General features: G+C 54.1%; 1 protein-coding gene across 2 annotated transcripts in view; it reads right to left on the reverse strand.

Annotated features, from left to right (window-relative positions):
* Positions 1 to 14,937: 14,937 nt before the first annotated feature.
* Eefsec (eukaryotic elongation factor, selenocysteine-tRNA specific) overlaps positions 14,938 to 21,404 on the reverse strand; it is a 199,138-nt gene continuing 192,671 nt past the window's right edge. Inside the window, exon 7 of one of the 2 annotated variants that reach the window (XM_052174278.1) lies at positions 14,938 to 15,466. In XM_052174278.1, the coding sequence (XP_052030238.1) occupies positions 15,276 to 15,466 (191 nt within the window). In that variant the 3' untranslated portion in view covers positions 14,938 to 15,275. The remainder of the gene's footprint in view (positions 15,467 to 21,404) is intronic. The other variant, XM_052174279.1, reaches the window with a different exon arrangement.

Here is a 21,404-nt window from a genome sequence, read left to right on the forward strand (position 1 = left end):
TTGGGCTGTATGTGAGCGCAGGCTTTCTCCTCTGTCACAGGCTTCCCTGGTGCTCCTGACACACAGCTCTCTGCCTTGTCCCCTGTGCTCTTGTGCTGCTCACCTGGTCTGTGATGCTGGGTGCTCCCGAGTGCTGCTGGGTGCTCCCGAGTGCTGCAGGCAGGTTGTGCCTCTGCTTCTGAACAGCTGGTCTTGGTGGGACCATTCCGCGGGATGAAAAGACCCACTTCTCAGGTCTCAGAGATGGATCACTCAGGCCCAGGAATGAGTCAGAGTGGAATTTTAAAATGTAAATAGCTACATTTTAAACAAACAGAAAGTGGATTGTAGCACAGGACACACATTCTCTCTCTCTCTCTCTCTCTCTCTCTCTCTCTCTCTCTCTCTCTCTCTCTCACACACACACACACACACACACACACACACACACTCCTGCGTTTGTGCACCTTCTCTGCCGCCAGCCTATATGGGGCCCTTGTGACTCCATGGGGACCCGGCAGGCCTGCGCTGCTGGGAGACGCTTGGCACCTTGAGTCAGTCCTGTTCTCCCACTCTCTGGCTCACGTCTCTGGGTCTCTTTCTGAGACATCCTTGGGCCCCCAGCCCTGTGCTCAGCTCTCCTCCTTGCCCGACTTAACAGCCCAGAGGCTGGGCCGTGCCTGCCCTCTGTCGGAGCCTGGGGGCAGGGCAGTGCAGGCGCTCACCACAACTGCCAGCTGCCCGTGCGGGATGCAGCAGCTGTGACTGGCAGTCACCAGTGTGCTCAGACTTCTGGGCTTCAGCTCGCTAGGCTCGCTCCTACCCAACAGAAAGTGGCAGCAGGTGCTCAAAGAGGGCAGTGGCCAGGACAGGGACACAAAAGGGTCCTCGAGGAGGGAACAAGGGAGGAGGGAGCACACAACTTTGGTGCACTTCTCTGAGCCTTATGGGTGGGGCCTAAAGCCCTGCTCTCTCCACAGTGCTCGGTCCTATAAGTCTCTGAGTGGCCCCGTCCTGTCTGGGGTTGCTGTAAGAATTACACAGCTTGGGGTCAGGATCCAGTGGCGTCTTCTGCCCTGCCCAAGACTGACAAAACAATCTCTATAGTCATCCCCAAGAGGGTGGGGGTGAGGTGGGCATGTCATAGGTGGAGTGGTGGGCACAGAGGTGGCACCAATGTCAGGGAGGCCCAGAGGTTCCTCTGTGGCCAGCTGTGTGTATCTATGTATCTGGGAGAAGAGCAGGCCAGTGTGGGGGTGGGGGAGCAGGGGGGTGGGGGCTCTGCAGCAGGCCAGTGTAGGGGGGGTCTGCAGCAGGCCAGTGGGGGGGCTCTGCAGCAGGCCAGTGGGGGGCTCTGCAGCAGGCCAGTGGGGGGGCTCTGCAGCAGGCCAGTGTAGGGGGGGTCTGCAGCAGGCCAGTGTAGGGGAGAGGAGGTCTCTGCATTTTTGTACAGCTGTGCCATTTTCTCAGTAAGAATGATACAGATTTAGATAACCACACAACAATCTTACCTGGAGCCCAGCATTTCATTGTAGATGCCCGAGGCCCCATCTCTGGGAGCAGGGTGCTGTGCAGCCTCAGGTGCCAGGACTGTGTGAGCCTAGAACCAAGTGGTACCATGGGTGGGTACAGCACTGTGGTGGAGTCACCCAGCACAGGTTCAGTCTGCCTCCACCCGCTTCCACTGCTAGCCTGAGCCCCCAGCCGGGGTCCCACCAATTGACCCCAGCTCAGCCAGCTCTGGACGGGTCTAGAGATAGAACTGCACAATCCATGGGCCTCTGAGTCTGGCTTCTTTCACAGTGTTCTCAAAGCTGATCCAAGCTATGATACACACACACACACACACACACACACACACATTATACACACACACACATATTACATATTAAGACAGGGTCTCTCACTGAAACTGGAGTTCACTTCCTTCACTAGACTGATGGCGAGCAAGTCCTAAGGACCCTTCTCTCTCGCTCTCTCTGCCCTACCCAGGCTGATGTCACAGGTTCATACCGCCTACCCATCTGTTTACCTGGGTGTGAGGAATCAACTCAGGCACTCAGGATTTCACAGCCAGCACTTTACTAAGTCATTTTTCTGCATCACATCTTTATGGTTAAGTAATCTTCCACTGTATGTATGGATAGATTATATTTCATATATCCGTCTGCCTGTTGATGGCTATATGGGGCTGCTCTCCAGAGCTGGCTGTGAGCAACACTGCTGTGATGTCCACATGTGAGTTTGTATGTGGATATATTGTCAGTTCTCTTGGGCATATACCTAGGAGTTGGATTGTTAGGTTCTATGTTTTTGTTTGTTTGTTTGTTTTTTTTGAAACAAGGCCTCATTCTGTAGCCCAGGCTGGCTTCAAACTCACAGGGGTCCTCCTGTCTCAGCCTCCTCAGCAGCTGGATCATGGTATGCACCATGCCTGGTTCTTATTTAATTTTCTCCAGTGCTGGAGAGGAACCCAGAACCTTGCTGGTCCGCGAGCTACCCTCCAGCCCTGTTCCTGTTTCTTCAAAGCTTTATTGAGACATTAGTCCTGTACGACTTTTCAGGGCCAGGGAGACAGCTCACTGGGTAGAGGTGCTTTCTGCCAAGTCTGCCAGCCTGAGATTGATCTTTGGGATCTACATTGTAAGGAAAGAATAAATAACCTGTAAGTTGTCTTCTAACCTCCATATACCTATCCCATGGCACATTGTTAGGTATGAACACAGACACACACACACACACACACAGTACAATGAACATTTTCAGAGTGTCCAATCTCTGAGTCCTAATGTGTTCACAGGGTCACGTGCACGCTACCTCTCAGTAAGTTCTAATACACTTTTGTCACCCTGAAAGGAGCCTCACGCCCCCTCCCAACACCTTCTGTCACTCCCCCCAGCAAGCCCCATTTTCCTCTAATCTCCCCACTTGTTCTGGACAGCTCAGACACATACTGAATGATATTGCAGGCTGTGGTACTTTTAGGGTTCACCTGTGCTGTATGGGCATTATTCTGTTCCTGGGGCTTTCTGCCAACTGGGCAGGCCACATTTGGTCATCCATCCATCAGCTGATAGACAACAGTCAATCAAGCAGGCTGCTTCCATTTAGGGGCAAGAACTTTGTAAAACATCTTCAGCTTTGTCGCACTAGGTGTGGAATAGCTACTGAGTGTCTGTTGTTGGGTCTCACTCACTTGTATTTCTACCCACCGGGGCAGGGTCCATTAGCAGTTTCAGTTGCTAGGGCCCAGAGAGGATGAGACACTTGCTCCAGGTAGGCCTTACTGCGTCCGTAGGGAGCCCATGGTGGGTGTAGGGGCTGCTGGCTGCAGGGGCAGCGGATTCTCCATTAGCACCAGCCTCAGAAGGTCTGATGAGGATGAACATACAGGAAGTTTTGTATGAAGGGACTCTATATGGGGATGACCCAGTCTACTCTCCCTGGGGCTGGCCAATGCTCACACAGGGGCTACTCAGGGACAAGCTGAACCCAGCCAAGGCAAAAACTCAGGAAACTCCAGTCTAATCTGTTAAAAAAAAATTAAGGAGTGTGCAGGCCAGGCCAACCTCCATCCATGGTGGAAGGCTTCAAGACCCACCTCTAGAAATGTGGCTGGCCATGCTGTCCTACATTAACCCACTAGTAATCCTTCTGTTGCTAGGGACCACTAGCTGGACACAAAGGTCTGACTATGTGCTCTTCAGGGAAACTGAGGCACCACTCGCCCCTACATCCTCCTGTATAGTTATCCTGAGGCTGGGACCTGGCTCCCTGCCCTCTGTAGCCCAGAGTTCTGAGGGAGTCAGGGTTAGCTGAGGCACTGCCCTGGAAGGAAAAGGCTCAGTGCAGCCCAGGGACATGGGGCCAGATGGTTCTTCAGTCACAGAGGTAGGGTTAGGACCCAGCAGAGCTGTCACAGTCTGGTCTGGGCCTGTCCTCATGCTGTGCTGACATTTCCTCATTTCTGTGATGGCTTTAGTACCCTCTGAGGAAGAGCTGAAGCCAGGGCAGGAGGGACTGCTTGGATGGCTTCCTTAGTGGGCCATATGGGGCCATAGGTGGGCGGTGGGCTGCTGTACCTGCAGAGAGACAGGCCAGGCTGCAGAGAGAAGTGAGACCTTGTAAATCTGTTTCTACCACCTCGTCACTGAGTCACCCACAAGTCACCCCCAAACAGTCAGGAGAGCCAAGCCCCTGGGTAGTAACCTCAGAGCATGTACAGCTGGGGACCTCTTGTTCCCATTCTTGAGCAAGGTGGATCTTAAGCAACACAAGGAGACAGGATGGGGTCCAGACACTCTTCAAAGTCCCATAATGGAGCAGAGACTCTGAGAGATGGAGGGCTATGCTGGTCTCAAGGTGCAGGGCTGAGGTGGTGGAGGGTGCAGGGCTGAGGTGGTGGAAGGTGCAGGGCTGAGGTGGTTGGGGGGTGCTGGGCTAAGGTGGTGGGGGTGCAGGGCTGAGGTGGTGGGAGGTGCAGGGCTGAGGTGGTGGGGTATGCTGGGCTGAGGTGGTGGGGGTGCTGGGCTGAGGTGGTGGGGGTGCTGGGCTGAGGTGGTGGGGGTGCTGGGCTGAGGTGGTGGGGGGTGCTGGGCTGAGGTGGTGGGGGGTGCTGGGCTGAGGTGGTGGGGGGTGCTGGGCTGAGGTGGTGGGGGTGCTGGGATGAGGTGGTGGGGGATGCAGGGCTGAAGTGGTGGGGGGTGCAGGGCTGAGGTGGTGGGGGGTGCAGGGCTGAGGTGGTGGGGGGTGCAGGGCTGAGGTGGTGGGGTATGCTGGGCTGAGGTGGTGGGGGGTGCTGGGCTGAGGTGGTGGGGGATGCAGAGCTGAAGTGGTGGGGGGTGCAGGGCTGAGGTGGTGGGGGTACAGGGCTGAGGTTGTGGGGGGTGTAGGGCTGAGGTGATGAGGGTGCTGGGCTGAGGCTTCTGGGATGTATACAGGGAGCTGAGCCTAAATTCTTCAGGAGAGGGCTACCGCAGGGGACTGTGGAGGTCCGGGCAGGATGGGGTCCCTTAGAGCGCTTATGCGCGGGCCTTGGCACCCTTTCCAGGGCCCAGCTGGAAGGTCCTGAGGCAGGTGAAGAAAGCATGCAGTTCTCTGCTTACTCCTGTCGGCCATTTCTTGCAGAGGAGTTGAGGCTACTGTGGGGCTCCTGCTGATTCGATTCTCCCCAAAGCCTAGACTGCTCCCCCAAGGCCACTGGCTAGCTCAAGCCCTCAGAGGCCTTTGTCTGAATGCATGGCATAGGTGGGCCTCTCCGTCTGAGCCTGGCACAGGCAGATCTGGAGCCTCCAGGCTGCTCTGTGGGCCTGTCCGCGAGGCCAGGTCTGCTGCCCTCCTGCAGGACGGAGCTCCTCCAGGCAGGGGCTGTTCTTACAAGGGTAGTGAGGAAGGAAATTGCAAATTAATCTTTATTTCTATCTTGGAAGAAAACCTTAATTCTCTGCATTGAAATGGTCCCCATTGAGGGAATCAATTACAGGCTTTAATTGCAGTCAGGGCAGGCAATCAGAGTGGCCTGGTCTCTCTCCCTGCCTGTGGATCCTGACCTATCTGCTCTCTTTGTCTCTCTGTTTCATCTTGTTCTCTCTCTCTCTCTCTCTCTCTCTCTCTCTCTCTCTCGTGTGTGTGTGTGTGTGTGTGTGTGTGTGTGTGTGTGTGCCCTAGAACGTTACCTGGGGTAACGCTTCAAATGCAGTCTGAACACCCCTGCTCCCCCACCATTTCTAGACATTTGAGTGGCAGTCCTGGCTGTCTTGGAGTGAATCATTTCTTACATGCCTTTCTTCAGGTATCTCTTCTTTCTAACCAACACATGACATTATCAACGCTTTTAGAAACCAGTTAGATCAAAGGTTTAAAGACAGACCAGGGCTGCAAGGGACATGGTAAGGGTGGTAAGCTGGGAGCTAGCTCAGGGTCTTTTCCTCAAGGAAGAACGGCCCTGGTGGAGGTCAGGAGCCTGCAGGACCAAGTCAGGCATGGTGGCTGCAAGAGAGAATTGCCAAGGGGCAGGGCCTTTACCTCTGGGAGAGCCATTTGGGGACTCCGAAAGGGGGCATCCGTGCATGCTTGGGAGCGGAGGCCCCTGCATTCTCCTCTCCCTCCGTCACCTGCCCACTTGTCTTTTATCACAGTGCGTGCTCTTCTGGTGACAGGCACTGCTCTCGACAGCTTTTCCCATCCCTAGCCCCTCCCTGTGGCTTCTGGGTGTCCTCAGTAACCCTCAGTAGGTCCTTGTCCCATAGTTTCTGGAGGGTCCATCCCAGGCACTTTGTGAGGGTCTTAGCCTCCCACTGAGGAGGGAGTACGAAGTGTTAGTCGGAGACTGGTGTGCTGAACAGAGTTGAGGTGCTGGGTAGAGCTGGGGTTCTGGGCAAATTCTGGGTGTTGGGTGAAATGTTGGATAGAGTTGGGGTGTTATGTAGAGTTGGGTGCCAGGTAGCAGTGGAATATTGGGTAGAATTGGGGTATTAGGTAGAGTTAGGAGCTTGGGTAGAGTTGGAGTGTTAGGTCTTTAGGTGGTTAGGCAGGGATGAGGTACTGGGTCAAGTTGGGGTACTGGGTAGAATTGGGAGCAGTTGGTTCAATTTTATGGCTGCTGGAGAGGGGCTAGGCAAGGCGGTGGTGAGGAGAGAATGAATTTAGCTGTTTTGGGCACCCGGCCTCAGGCCTGGTCATGTCTCTGCTGATCCAGAATCAGCTGCTCTTCCCCTGGATCCAGAGTAGGCAGGAAGACATGGTGTGGCATAGGAGGAAGGGAGAGGGAGCCCAGGCAGCTGGGGCTGGAGCTATGCTCTCTGTGGCACAGCAGGGAGGGGAAGGAGAGCCTGGCAAGGGTCAAATATGGCGGTGGGCAAATGGTGAGTGGGCTCCGGCCATATCCGACAACCTTAACTGTCAGGCTAAGAGAACTGAATGTGGCCTTTGGACAGCACAGAAGCAAGGCAGCTGGAGGACAAGGGCCAGGAGGGCCTGGGGAGCGCGGTGTTCACGGAGGGAAGGCTGGCACTGGGCGTCTGTTGGGAGCTGGGATGGGGGCACTGTCCCCACTGGACTGGTGGGGCAGGTGGCCATAGGGATTGCCAGCAGGGGAGGAGGAGCTGAGATGTGACTGGTACTTTGGATAGTCAAGGTTGCACCTTGCCCTGCGGGTGAAGGCTGGACCCATGGCGGGATCCCCAGTGGAAGCAGATGTGTTTGAAGGGATGTGTGCCTAGTAGGGACCCCCAGGACTCCCACCAGCCAGTTCAGTTGGTCTTTGCATCCCAGGCACTCCTGAGTGTGGCTCCTGGCCACTCCTGCTGTGGATTCTGCCCAGTACTAGGACAGGTAGCAGAGAAAGGGACAGAAAGCCCCACCCCAGAGCTCATCCTACAGGGTGAGTGAGGAGAGAAGAGAGCAGTCTGAGCACAGCCCGACGTCGGACCATCAGGGGAATGAGGCCGAGGAGGGTGAGGGACGCAGGGGGATGGCCAGGCGCTAGTCAGCCAGTCAGGACACAGGCCAGATCACCTCGGGCCTTGGAAGTCTGTCTAGGATGTGCTTCTGGGTGAAGTGCACTGCTGGGCTGGGGAGAATGGTGGAGCTGCTATTGTGAGTTGTCTGATGAGAGAGGCGGCAAGAGATCAAGTCCATGTTTAGTTACGACTGGGGACAGAGATAAGCGAGTAACACAGTCCTAAAGCACGCCCGCTGTGTGTGTGTGTGGCTGTGTGTGTGTGGCTGTGTGTGTGTGGCTGTGTGTGTGTGTGGCTGTGTGTGTGTGTGTGGCTGTGTGTGTGTGTGTGGCTGTGTGTGTGTGGCTGTGTGTGTGTGTGTGTGGCTGTGTGTGTGTGTGTGTGGCTGTGTGTGTGTGTGTGGCTGTGTGTGTGTGTGGCTGTGTGTGTGTGTGTGGCTGTGTGTGTGTGTGTGGCCGTATGTGTGTGTGTGGGGAGGGGGACTGGCAACACAAAATATTTAAAAGGGGGATGGAGAGATGGTTCAGTGGTTAAGAGCACTGACTGCACTTGTAAAGGTCCCAGGTTAGATTCCCAGCACCCACATAGTAGCTCACAACTAGGTGTGACTCTATAGTCTTAGGAGATCTGATTCCCTCTTCTGTGGACACGAGTTATGCATGTGGTACACAGACATACATGCAGACCAAACACTCATACACATAAATAAAATACATACATACATACACACATACATACACCATACACATGGAGAGAGAGATTGATTGAGAGAAATGAGAGAGAGAGAGAGAGAGAGAGAGAGAGAGAGAGAGAGAGAGAGAGAGACTGATTTAAGGGTGCAATAGAGCTAACAGGAACATCAGCTGTAGGGTGGTGGCTCTGTGACAGGGTCACAGGGTCTGGGGTAGGATGGGGACTGACTTGGGGACTTGTCTCAAGAGCTAAGCAGGGGGAATGTGGGCACACCAACTCAGGGAGGTACAGAGAGCACGTGCTGGGTGGGATGGCTGAGGACCCAAGGCAGACTGTTGGCTGAGGTAAGATTCTCTGGTTGGTCATGGGTTCACACGCCCCACACGGACCACTGAACCTACAGCGTCACAGGAGAGAGAGATGGCTCCAACTGGCTCTCGTAGAGTGAGGACTGTGGCGTTGCATCCACAGACTGCTGGGTCCAGGGCTCCAGAGAGTGCTCCCCACTTGTCTTTTCCTCCCTGATGGTTGCTTCCCTTTGTGGTGATCAAGTGGCTGAGGCAGCCTCACAATAATATTCAGCAGCTCTGCAGCCCCAGCCACAGATCCTGTCCCATATCCCAACAGGACAGTGACGTGCTGGGTCCTCCCTCACTGTGTGTGTGGAGTAAACAAGGCAGGAGTGTGTCTGGGGCCGTGAGGGGACCAACATCCCCATTCCAATAAAATGCAGGACAGGTTCTAATATATAAAGCAGGCAGGGACAGTGGGATTGTCCCTCTTCAGTGTCTCACAGGATGGTCCCTGTGAGAGGAACTGACTCCCCTTACCCCAGCATGAAGCAGAATAGGTCCCAGTGAGAGGGACTTGTCCAGTGAGATGCAGGATGCTCCCTAGTCACACATAGGCAAGGTGACAAAACATATGAAGACAACACTCGATGGGAAGGGTGTGGACTCTGGACTCATTCAGACTGGGTGCAGAGTCCCCAGGCCTCACAACCTCAGATGGGCCCCGTGAGGGTCTCCTCCATCTCTGAGCCTCAACTGTGTGTCCCTGGCTTGAAACTGGAATGATAACCACCAAGCCCTCCTAGAACAGAGCCTGAGACAACCCAGCTATGCCATCAGCCTTAATACCTCAGACCTTATGGCTGGCAGGTCACTCCCAAGGGGCCTAATGCCCGCATACCCAAGGGTGCCTGAGGGGTGCCCTTGACCCTCACTAGACAATGTAGCATAGCTCTGTCACCTGGCCTTTTGGGGACTCAGCAAGGAGGGAATCAAGGGGAGGACATCTGACAAGATATCATGAGTTTGTGAGAGTATGTGCCACACCCACACCAGGCTTGTGGCCTTTGGTACAGGGCACCCTGCCCTAGCAGCTCCAGCTCTGGGTCCTCTCCGTGTTGGCTACTTGTCCTTAACGGGAGGAGGAGATGGCCATGGGGGAAGACTGCTCCCCTAAGGACCTTCCTGCTGGGGGTGCTGGGGCTATCTTGAGGATCTGGAATGCTGTGGAGCCCTGGGGACCCATTTGGAGGTTTCCTTTCCAGGCTGGGTTCATGCAGCAGCTGCCTGCTGAGGCTGGACAGGCCCTTAACCAGCCTCCGCAGCATGTCTACCCATGTGGGTGCCCCTACTGGCTTTCCCAGCACCTTCCGGCCACCGGGAGATGCTTGTCTCCTTTATCAGTGGTCCCCATGACTCTGACAACTGTCTCTCTTATCGGTGGCCCACTGCCTGTCCACGCCATAGGCTCACTCTGTGGCCGCTCATCTGTGTTGTCCTTGGGGCTATACAGAGTCTAGAATGAAGCCTTTCTCCATCTCACAGAGGCTAGCAAACCACATGCATCCCAGAGAGGAGGCCTAGCCCTTATCTGCAGGTGGTCCCTGACCTAGCTGACGCCAGGCTGGAGAAGGCCCCAACCTCTCAGGGTTGCTGGGAATAGCGATAGGTCAGGCCAGACAGCTTACTACTGATGGTTCTTTCCCTCTGGGCAAGTACCAAGAATTGGAAGATGCAACGATTACTGGCTATCGCCCAGCCATCTTCGCTCACATCTGATTAGAGAGGCATTGCTCCATCTTTCTCTGCCTTTGCACAGTTTTGTCCAGCACCCAGCCACACCACCTGTCTCCAGTGGCGCCAGCCTGCACCTGTGAGGAGTTGCCCGAGGCTCTCCCCTCTGTGAGCCTGGCCCAGGCCTCTTCCCAGCACCCAATCTGAAGCAGCCTGGTCATTTTCTCAGGAATCCAGCACTGAAGGCATCTGGCTTAGCTGCCTCCTTTCAGGGCACTCAGCCCTGCTAGCCACCTAGCTCTGCTGAGGCCGACCCTGGATCCCCGCTAAGCAGCTCACCCCGGCTTCTGTCCCAAGACCAGCTCCACTCACCTCTGCTTCTCCTGGGAGGGTGATCAGCTTAAATTTCTGATCTCTCTGCTGTCACCATCAAGTGTTGGGATTACAGGCAGGGCCATCTTGGGTCCCCACTGGAAGGAACAAGTGGGGGCGAGCCCTCATCCACAGCTGCGTTCTTTACTGGCGCCTGAGGCCAGGGTGCCTTCTTGGCCGTGCTGGGGGCTGGGGAGGGTGGCAGGGTGCACTGTTCCAAAGACAGGATTCCTTCACAGGTCTGATGCATCATGGGTAGTGGTGGAGATGCTGCTGCTGGTGACGGTGGTGTTGGTGACAATGATGTGAACTTACTGATGGCCGTAACAGTGGTGAAATTAGTGCTGGAAGCTTATGATGGAGGTCAGGAGTGATGGGGTACAGATGGTTTTGTGTGGGTAATGGGCTTAAGGGTGGAGTAGGATTAAAATCTGGTCTCTATGGGCTCAGGGTATGACAAGTGCAGAGCCTAGCCTATGAGGGACAAGAGAGACAGAAAGACAGATGTAAGGGCAGAGGCCTGGAGCTGGAGAGTGAGCAACATAACGTCTCCTCCTGGGGCCCTGCTGTGGAAAAGGTTCTGGCCACCTCCATGCCTACCTCCATGAGGCTTAGGGAACCCTATGGCTCAGTGGATGGTGGGGACTGATGGGAACCATACAGAGGAAGAAATCCCTACCCGACCGTTGTCCCTTGCAGCTGTATAGGTCAGGGTCAAGCAAAGCCTGGGCCCAGAAGTGGTCATGTGGGATGTGTGCCCACAGGGCGACCCTGGACGGGGTCACCAGGCTCCAGTGGTCTTTATCAGGGGCCCCAGCTGTGGCCGCAGGAAGTCGCTGTTCTGCTGCTGGTCACTCCTCTAGGCCCATGATAACGTCAGGGCTCAGAGTGTATTGAGCAACACCTACGCCTGGGCTGAGGGACCTCTGACCTACAGGTTTTCCAGCTGGACCTGAGCATGCAGGCTGTGGTGGAAGAAAGGGGACAGGCCATGATTGAAAGGTCCAGTCTGCTTTCCCAATGTCTAGCAAGTACAGGACAGGTAGGTCTGTGTCCTCGTGCTGGGCCAGAACAAAGGGACCCCAATCAGTGTCCAAAGATGCATCCTGTGCCCTACACAAGTCTGTCCCTATATCCAAGTTTCACCATCTGTGCTGAATTCCCAGACCTTCCACACACCCCTTCCCTGTCATCCTTCCCCTCCCACAGCCAGAAACTTCCCTATCCTGGAGCCAGCCACTGACAGGAACCCTTTTCCCAGGCCTCTGACTGGTACAAGAAGGGTCCCTGGAATCCACCTCTGTTTCTGGTCCTCAGCTTCCTCAGGCCTCTGTTCCAGTCTCCCTGTCAGCCTTCCCCAGTACTATGCCGCCCACCTACTTGCAGCAGGCAAGCCTGTTGCCGGCTGAGGTGAGCTAATTAATGGCTAACTCTACTATCAGTGGTGTAGTGATTACTCGTTTTAATGAGGGCTGCTCCTGTGGGGGCTCCTGGAGGGATGGGATTTGGGGAGCCTTTAACTATCTTTCCTCTAGCTATTTACTGGCTCCCCCAGTTAGAGCGTGTATTTCTGGCCCCTCTTCTCCTGGCACTCCTACTCTCTTTAAGATCTTGTTCATGGAGCCTCTGTGGTCTCTTGGCAGAAGGGTCATAGATGACCCTCAAGAAAGGGACCAGCTAGAATTGGGAGTTCACGAGTGGTGTTCAGGAAACAGGGCAGCGTGGAGGTTGTCCAGGTCAGGAAGCCCGGGCTGGCATCGCCCTCGAGGCGTCGGGCATTCTTCCTGGGTCAGGGCCCTGGGTTTGGTACTTCTGGTAGCCCCCTAATGTTAGTCTTGCCAGGTCCTAGAGAAGATGTTCATTCACCTTTGTGCTCTGTGCACTGTGGGTCACCACCTGCATCCCTGCATTCACCGCCTCCCACTCTCTTTTATTCCACTTCTGTGCAGATGTCACACATGCAATAGCCAGACAAACCCTGAGCACATGCTGTCCAGACACTGGTCCTGTCCAGAGGCTCTGTACACACATGAACCCAGGTGCACATGTGCCTGGCTGGGGGGACAGAGACTGCCCCTTCTGCCCCAGGCCCCCAGGGCTTCCCATTTACCAGCCGTTATCTATCAAAAATATATTAACCCCGAGCCTGTTTCCATCAGAGTCTCGATTCCAGGGACGGTTCCAGATAAGCCTTATCTCTGTGCTGGTGCATTAGCCCCATGCTCCAGGGCCTGCCAATCATGCTGCCCCCACCCAGCCTGTGTTGTGACACTGGGTGTGTGACTTCATATTGTGTAGGCAGGCTAGCTAGGAGGCCAGAGGGTGCTTCTTTTCTAAAGACACACCCGGGCACTATGGCAAGGGGTCTGGGATTGTCTAGGGCCCTGACACTTGGCACAGATCCTAAGCAAGTTCCTGTAGGTTATGGCCCATTGGAGCTGTGTCGTCCCTAAAACCTGGAGCCTGGGACTGCGAGGGGTGGAGGTCCTGCTTGTAGCCAGTTCTCATCAGCAGTGCACGCTGCTTCCCTCCCACTGCTGCCTGGCTGGGCTGCCCCTTTATTCCATCTTTAACTCACTAACGGGTATTCAGTTTCCGTCAATATCAGGCCAGAGAGAGGCCTCTTTTGGGACTCAGTTGTGTTCTAAGGTCACACTGGGGCAGGCCTGCTTTATACACATCTTCAGAGTCCTATAAGTTACATGCTGAGCAGTCCTCCCAGTGCTCAACCCTGGGTTCTTCTGTGTCTCGGCTTCCCTCAGTCTGTGCTCTGGGCTTTAAGGAAAGCAGTCTTCAGGAGAGATGCTGGGTCGGACATGCTGGAGCTGGAGCTGGGCGAGGGCTGGGCTGGCTGCAGCACCTCTGTGGACATAGCTGTTGGCTTTCTCCCAGGCTGCAGAATGGAATGGCAGCTCCACGCTCAGCAGAGTCCCATGTCCTCAGATCCACCCTGTAGAGCAGGGGCTTCTCTTATAGAAGGGGGATCCGGAGGGACAAGCTGGGGACTTGCCCAAGGTCATAATGCCCGATCAGGGAAGACAGGGCTAATATGCCCTAACTCGAAGGGACTCTGAGAGGAGAGCTTCAGGGCCCCTGCCTAGGGGAGGGTCTTGGTCCAGGCCCTGTGCTGAGCAGAATGGCTTCTTTACCTCTGATGACGCAGACCTGCTCATCCGCTCACCAACACTTAGAGGCCACAGTCCCGGAGCCTCTTCTGATCCCAGGAGTGACGTAGGGGACTATGGGACCTCAGCCAGGTTGGCTACCTGCCCTGAGGTCTATGCCCAAGCCTGGGCCTTGCTGGCTCTAACTGGCTGTCCCCCCCCCCCCCACCCGCCCGCCCGCCCGCCCGCTCCAGGCTTCCTAATAGGTAAACAGGCTGGAGCAGGGCATGGGGTAGCTCAGCCAGTGGCCCTGTCCTTTAAACATGGTAGTCGTTAGGGCTGGGTGGGGCCAAATGAGGGCACAGGAGGCCCAGGACCTAGCAGACCACCCCTGAGGCGCCCATGCAGGTGGCAGCAGTGGGGTTCCTTGGAGCTGGGACTCAGCTCCTTTAGAAAGGAGCCCTGTAGTGCTGGAGGCCACACTCACTACATTTCTTGTCCTCTGGGTCGCACCCAGGCCAGGGGAGTCCTACAACCAGAGGAAGCTGATTCCTGGAGGCCTGGTGCTAAGACCCAGCCCCTGCTTGCCTTCAGCTTCAGGCTGTCCTGATTATGGCTGCCTGGGGCCTGGCCTCTCAGAGGCATGAGGGGCTTGGTGGGCTGATGGTGTATTTGATTAGGGGCCATGACTTACAGGGACACTGTGGTCTGAGGTCTGGCTCTTTTTCTTCTGCCTTTAGCTCTGGAGCTTAACAGACCCAAGTCATTTGATCACATCCTGTCCCTGTTGATATTTTTAATGCCATTTTTGAAAATTAAAGTATAATGCACTGATTACTGGGATAAAGGGAGGCCTTCACGTCTGTCTGGAGGCCAAACCGAGAAACATTGGGACATCTGCTCCCCTTACAGGTGTCTGGAAAAGCTCTGATTTCCCTCAGTGGTCAGTTCTACCCTCTTGCCCCAATCTCAGTCCCCATGCTAAGCTTGAGGGTGCTGGGGCTAAAGATGAGCATGGAGAGGGTGCAGGTACTCCACCGCTGCTCTGGACCCTTGGGAATCCATGGGTCCAAAACTGGAGGCCAGGGCCTATTGACCTTTAGTGCAAGGATGGAACCCCAGGGAACTAACCCTGACCAAAGAGCCCCAGTAGACTCAGCTGCTCAGAGAACCTCCATTTTTCAAGGTCCATCCACGACATCCCAGGAGCCACTTGGTTAAACCTAGCAGCATTCGAGTCTTAAACCCAATGCACACAATACCCTGTGATACCTGGTATTCCCCCAGAAACAGGCAGACTATGGGTAGACTAGAACACAATGGGACGTTTATTTTCAGTTAGAGGCAGCTAGTTGGGGCAGGGCTGAGTGGCTACACACACTCTAACTGGGGAAGACCCAGGTTGCTGGCTCCGCTAAGGCCCTTATCTAGTGGGCCTGATTGCTATCCTGGGTGGGTGCAGGGATGGAGTGGCAGGTCCTCCTGGCACTGTTCCTTACTGTCCCCAGGTTTTCTCAATAGGGCTCAGTAACAGTGCAATGGCAGTGCGATAGGGATGACTGCCTACAGGGCTAGGGAGGTTGAGGCACATCTGGGGGCATCTGGCACTGTGGTCTGGCTTGCAGCTGGGCAGAATGGTTCATTCAGGGAGTCTGTACCATGCGCTTCTGGGTGTCAAAGACATAGCGCTTAAAAGACAGGCTGAGTGTCACAGGCTGTATGGGCTCTGGCCGTTCCGCGCACTCCTCTTGCTTGGTGGCCTCTCCACGGCCAGCTCGGCCCCTCTTCTTGAGTGTAGGTGTCAGGATCTTCTTGGACTCGGGGCTGAGGCCACCTGCAAGGTATAAAAGTGTCACTGACTTACTGCAGGCAAAGCTGTCCTTGTCTCCCAGCTCTGCACTCCCCCAACCCAGCATCACTGTCTCTGCCAGTTCACTGCCAGCCAGTCATTTCTGGAACATAACTCTGATCTTCTGGCTGCTCATCTGGTCCCTAAGGTCCAGATGTTCTCTGAGAACACTGTTCTATCTGCCAGGTATGTCACTTAAAGTTCCTGGCCACCATGGAAATACTCTCTTACCCCTATATTAGGAGTCTGACCCTGTAGCAGACTCTAGTGTCTTCTGCCTCTGGGTGGGTTCAGAGCAGGGGAGCCTCAGCAGAGCAGAGGTGATCAGGGAAACAGCTGGGAGGTTTAATCAGCTCTTCTGGGTCAGAGCCTTTGCAGGATCTCACGCAGGCTCTGTGAGACACTGTCTATAGCTAGCTCCTCCATCCTCACCACCAACCCAGAATAAGGCTGGGCTCCTGGCCATTCTCAAGAGCTCAACACAATCTTTCTTCACTTACAAATCCCTGTTCTCTTTCTACTTCCAGAGTGGAAGATGTCCCATGGTCCCTCAGTAAAAGGCTGTGCATCACAGCTTAGCCATGTTTTCATTAAGCTGCATTCTGACCATGTCCATGCAGTGGTTACTGAGTCTAGCATTCTACATGCTTATTTAGTCTTGTGTTGAGATAGTCAACTGGCTGTCTTAGGTTTGCAGATAAGAGAGATGCTGGGCAGAGGCTCAGGCCACATCTGCTGGTACCTACTAGTACCCGGGGGAATCTCCTGACGTCCCCTAATTCTGAAGGGCAAGATCCACCAGCATGCAGGCCCCTGACAATGCTTTTTTTTGCCTTTGTTTTTTTGAGACAGGGCATCTCTATATAGCTCTGGCTGTCTTGGAACTCACTATGCACACCAAGCTGTACTCAAACTCAAGAGATATTCTTGCTTTGTCTCTTGAGTGCTGTGATTACAGGCACATGCGACCACTGCCCTGCCTCTAACAATCATCTTGAAGTGGGCTCTCCAAGCACCTTATCTGGCACTGGCCCCTAATCTCTAAGGATTTATCCCTAGACAACTGCATTCAGGTTAGGAGTGGCTTGTCTCACTGTATGAAGAGTCTGGGCTTACTCTGACATGCAAAAGTGAGACTGCGAACCACCTCAACCCTGGATGCCTTGGGAAAGCCAAGGACTTGAAGCTGCTAACAGGGCCTGGAGTGAGGTCGCCCACTTCCCCTGCCTGAGAGCACATAGGAAAAGGTTGTTTTCCTGCAGAGGCCCAATCTTTAGTGCCATATTTTTGGCTTTGACTCCTCTCAGATGGTGCCTAGGCCCTGGAGTAAGAAGAAGGCCCTGGGCTAGTGCCAGGCCTGCAGGTATCTGAGTCCCTGAATCAGAGCTGGGCCTTCCTCCTGCTGGCACCAGACCCTGACAAATGGTAAGGGCCTGTCTCTCTCTGGTGCCAGGAGGTCTGACTGCTGAAGAGGTGCAGGGCTCCAGAGCGTCTATGCCATGCTAGGGAGACAGGTGTGGCCCAATCGGCCATCCATCTCATCTGTGATGGTTCTGGTTACACAGTGCACACCACATCAGCTCAGAGCAGGCAGCGATACAAGAACAGGTCTGGCATTGGCAATCCTGTGGCCATTCAGCAGCTTGGTCACCGCGGCATCATAGCCATCTGGGAACAACACTAAGGGTCTACCAAAGAACCTGTGCCAACAGCTCCTGGGGCAATGTGGCAGGTACACAGTTTCTTAGTGGTCCCTTTTCCTTTGGCCAGGTAGCATAGGCTGAGGAGCTGGAGTTGCACCTACCGCAGGAGCATGGCCCAGCTCAGGCTGAAAATGTCTCTCAATTCCCCAGGGCTTTCCTTTTAAAGATACTTGGCACTGTAGGATCAGTGGACAACTGGGAGCAGGCATGTAGTCTAAGCCAGGTCCCCTGGAGATTCTAGATTCAGAGGACTGACTTCCAAGCCTTGGAAGCAGATAGCCCCAGATAGCATGGTCCTTAAGGAAATGATCTGTGTCACTGGGAGGGTGGTGGTAACAGCTTTGATGTGCCTAATGCAGGTCTCTCTGAAAAAGACTACTAGACTCATGGCCAGATGGCAGGAACCACCACAGAGATTACTGGAAGGCTGTATAGACAGAGGGAATCTGTGATATGGCCAAATCCATGAAGTGTATGCTTGGTTTTGTAGGAGAAAGGTGCTGACTGGGTCAGGGGAGTCAGCAGGCAGCTCAGGGTACCAACATCTTTCCAATCTGCCACCCTATTCTAATGGCTTTTCCTATGTGCATGGGCAACACAGTGATTCTCACCAAACACCAGCTTCCCTACTCTGCATCTGGCTTTGTCAGCCTCTTAACTAGGACGATATAATCCCTACAGTTCTAAGAGCATGTATTTTACTACGTTCCAGTCCCTATCCATGTTTACCTCTCGGGCCTGCTCGCTACCTGGCCACTGTACCCAGTCTCTCTGGCCCTCCCCTGTATTACTTCTTTCCTGTAATTCTATTTCCTCGAGTAGACTATTATCTCCATGGTTAGTGTCTGTTGTCTTTCTGTGACAGTCCCACCAAGTGAGGTTTCTGTTTGCACTCATGTGATCTGCACTGAGGACTCTGGCTCCCACCTATCAGTGCTGGTGGGATCCTATAGGCCCGGAGGCAAATTCCTAGTCCAAGAATCCAGAGAGCGTGCATTTAGGAACAGCTTGTGAGATAGTTCTTTCAAGTCAATGTCAACCAAGAAATCTACTTCCAGGGATGCAGACCAGACAAGCATGTGCCACTTAGGCCCATGTGCAGAGGTGCCTCCGTGAGGAGCTGAGCAGACCTCCCTGGTCAGGGCTGGAGGAACCGAGATACCGAAGAGCTTCAGGCTTGCCCAATGTCCTGCAGTGGGGGGAGGGGCAGACCTGGTGACTAAAGTTGTCTGATCCCCATCTGTGTTTGAGCACCAGAGAACCACACTTCTAGTATTAGTTAGAGGGGACCTGAGACCAAGAGAAGTTGAGACAAATCCCTTGCTGTAGTAAAGTGATGTTGAATAGGACTGAGTATGATCAATGAGCATTTAAAAACAGATGTGTGCTAAGGGCAAGGAGCGAGAGAAGGCTTATCTGGCAATAAACTTGCAAGCCTGAGGATCTGAGTTTGGATCCCCAGCAGTCAGGTAAGAAGCTGGGTACCATAGTGTGCACCTATAATCTTAGCATCTAGGAGGTGAAGAAAGGAGATTTCTGGGGCTTGCTGGCCAGAGAGTCTAGCTGAACTTTGTGAATTCCAGGTTCAGTGAGAGAGTGTCTCAAAAAACAAACAAACACAAACAAACAAAAAAACCTAGGGTAACAGAGGAAGGCACCCAAAGTTGACCTTTGTCTTCTATACAAAAGATACATTCTAAATTTAGTTAAAAAATGCAGCAGGCAGAACTTACATAAGAATCCCACCAGCTCCAAGCGGTATCTGTATCCACACTATACTCACACCCACCTGCACGCATTGCTATTGCATACATTTACATGCCAACCCCTCCATGCCACACACACTTGGATGCATCTGACCCAGATGAACAGGGCAGTGGTGAGGCCTGGGAAAAACATGCCTGCCCTCAAGTGGTCCAGACATCAGGCTGGACTGGTCCTCTCCCTGGCAGGCTGGGTATTGGGCTGAGGGAGGCCATGATGTCCTCTGTGCAGGAGGCCCACTCTCCCTGGCCACCATATCCTAGAGCAGTCCTGGAGCCTGCTCTTCTCTTTTGAGCCCAGACGTAGTGCGGGTGGCAGTGACCCCGTGTGACACCACTGCTCATGGCTTCCCATGGGGACCTCTCCCAGGGCCTGGCTGGCCTTTCTCACTGTGCGCCAGGCCCACACAAAGGCACAATGGGCTGCAGGCTGCTGGGTCTTGGCTCTGCTGGGCAATCAGGGAAGAATGTGGGAAGTGAAGTTTTTCAAGCCCAGCGCGGTGCCGCCCGGCAGTGGCCATCAAAGGCCAGCAAATTGCCTCCAATTGCTGGCGACGCTTTCATGTCAGGGGCCAGACTAGAAGAGGGGCCTTCACACTGGTGGGCAGCTGGCACCCCTCAGTGGTAACAGATCCCTTGTAAGCATCTTAGGGTCAGTAGCCCCCTCAGGGGGCTGTAGAAGCAGGGCAGAGGGGGAAGGGGCTTAGGGCTTTTCCTGGGGCAGCATCCTGATAAGGACTGCTGGGCTGACAGCTGGATGGCCACAGGGTCCAGGTCCAACAGGCTTGCAGCTGGACAAGACATGGGGCTACGCTCAACAGAGCTCTGAGTGGAAGTGACCTGCTTCTGCACAGGGGTGTGCTGCTGCTGCTGCTGGCAAAGGTAGAAGCTCCTTGGGTGGAGTCAGGGTGCTGGCTATAAGGCTTGGGCTAGCATGACAGAAATGAGTGAGTGGGAAAGGTGGAAGAGACCTTACTGCAGGTCTGGTGGTCACATTGGATACACACGAGGCTCCAGTTATACAGGATTGGCAAGGGTCCAGATGAGGTAAGCCAAGGTGTGTGTTCTCCATTGAGCTGTGTGATGAAGCTGGAGTCTGAATGTGGTACTCCCATCTGTCACAGCTGGCTTGTCATCAGCTCCTCCCTCACCTGGCTGGGGACAGGCCAGAAGGACAGATCTGGGGAGAAAAAGCCAGTTCTTCCTAGGCTCCCTCTGAACTTGTGTGGGGAGTGACCGGGTCCTCCTGCCATGTGTTGGTAGGTGAGGCCTGTGCTCACCGACTCACAAGCCTTTCCCCCTCCCTCTGTGGGTACCAGCTCCCTGCTTTCCCTCTTTCCTTCTCTCTGCAATGGTCATGTATGTAAACAAAGATGCAATTTGCTTTAAAGAGATAAGGTGATTAATTTTTTTAAAGAAAGAAGCAGAATTGTATTCTGCTGCCCCAGTAACAAAAGGAATTAGGGGAGGGAGTGGCAGACAGGCCTGTGTAACCACAAAACCAAGTCCCTTCTGAGGCTCTGGAGCACACTTGATGGCTCCCATACTTCTTTGATTGGGAGGAAACAGGCAATGGGCCCTGCATGCCCATTTTGATGTCTTAATGTTGCCTAATTCCTTCTTTAATTTATATTAAGCTTCTTAGCAACAACAATGAATTCTTCAAAAACAAAAAAGGACTCTTTGCAGAGATATTCCCGCACCAAGTTAACTGAAGTCGCAATGCAGCCGAGCTTTGGAGATTGAGGTACTTTGGAGATTGGGGTGTGTGCGGAGGGAAAAACAGTGCAATATGTGTATGCTTTTTAAATAAGAAAACCCAAATCACTCTGATCCAGACAGGAAATGACTTGATTTTGAAACTCAGGTGGAGGCTTCGCCATTGGAGGGGCAGCCTAGGGGAGACATTTTTGTCAGCCATTGATGAGCTGTCAACCACCTGAGGCCAGCTTCCTACTACTTGATCCTGTGAGGTTGCCACCCATGAGGTAACTGAAGCTTCTTGAAGCATGTGTCGACACCAAGACATCCCCAGGTCCAGGTCCCCCACTGACAAGGTATTATTTCATGTGCAACATGGAACCTTGGACTTTCTGGCAATCCTACCCCAAGGCCCTGTGCAAACTGAGGGTTAACATATGCTTCTTAAAGGTCACAATGCTCTTCAGTACAGGTCCTGTTGACTGGTCCATGGTTCAGTCGTGTGAATTTCCCGGCCACTACTGCAAGCCTCTCTCTGCTCATTCGCCTCTGTGCTATCCAAAATCCCTTTAGAGCAAATCTTGCTCACCTCTCCCAGTCCAGACTCTCCTGAAGAAATCTCTAGATCCCCACACGTGCTCCATGGCCTGTAGTCCCCAGGTACCCCAGCTGTCTGCCTCCTACTGACCTCTCTCTGCTTCAGCTGCCTCAGCTCCAGTCTCTGCTGGACTCCCTCCGTGGATTATGGCAACTGCC

This window comes from Apodemus sylvaticus, chromosome 2 (assembly GCF_947179515.1).
Source record: "Apodemus sylvaticus chromosome 2, mApoSyl1.1, whole genome shotgun sequence".
NCBI classification, from domain to species: Eukaryota; Metazoa; Chordata; class Mammalia; order Rodentia; family Muridae; genus Apodemus; species Apodemus sylvaticus.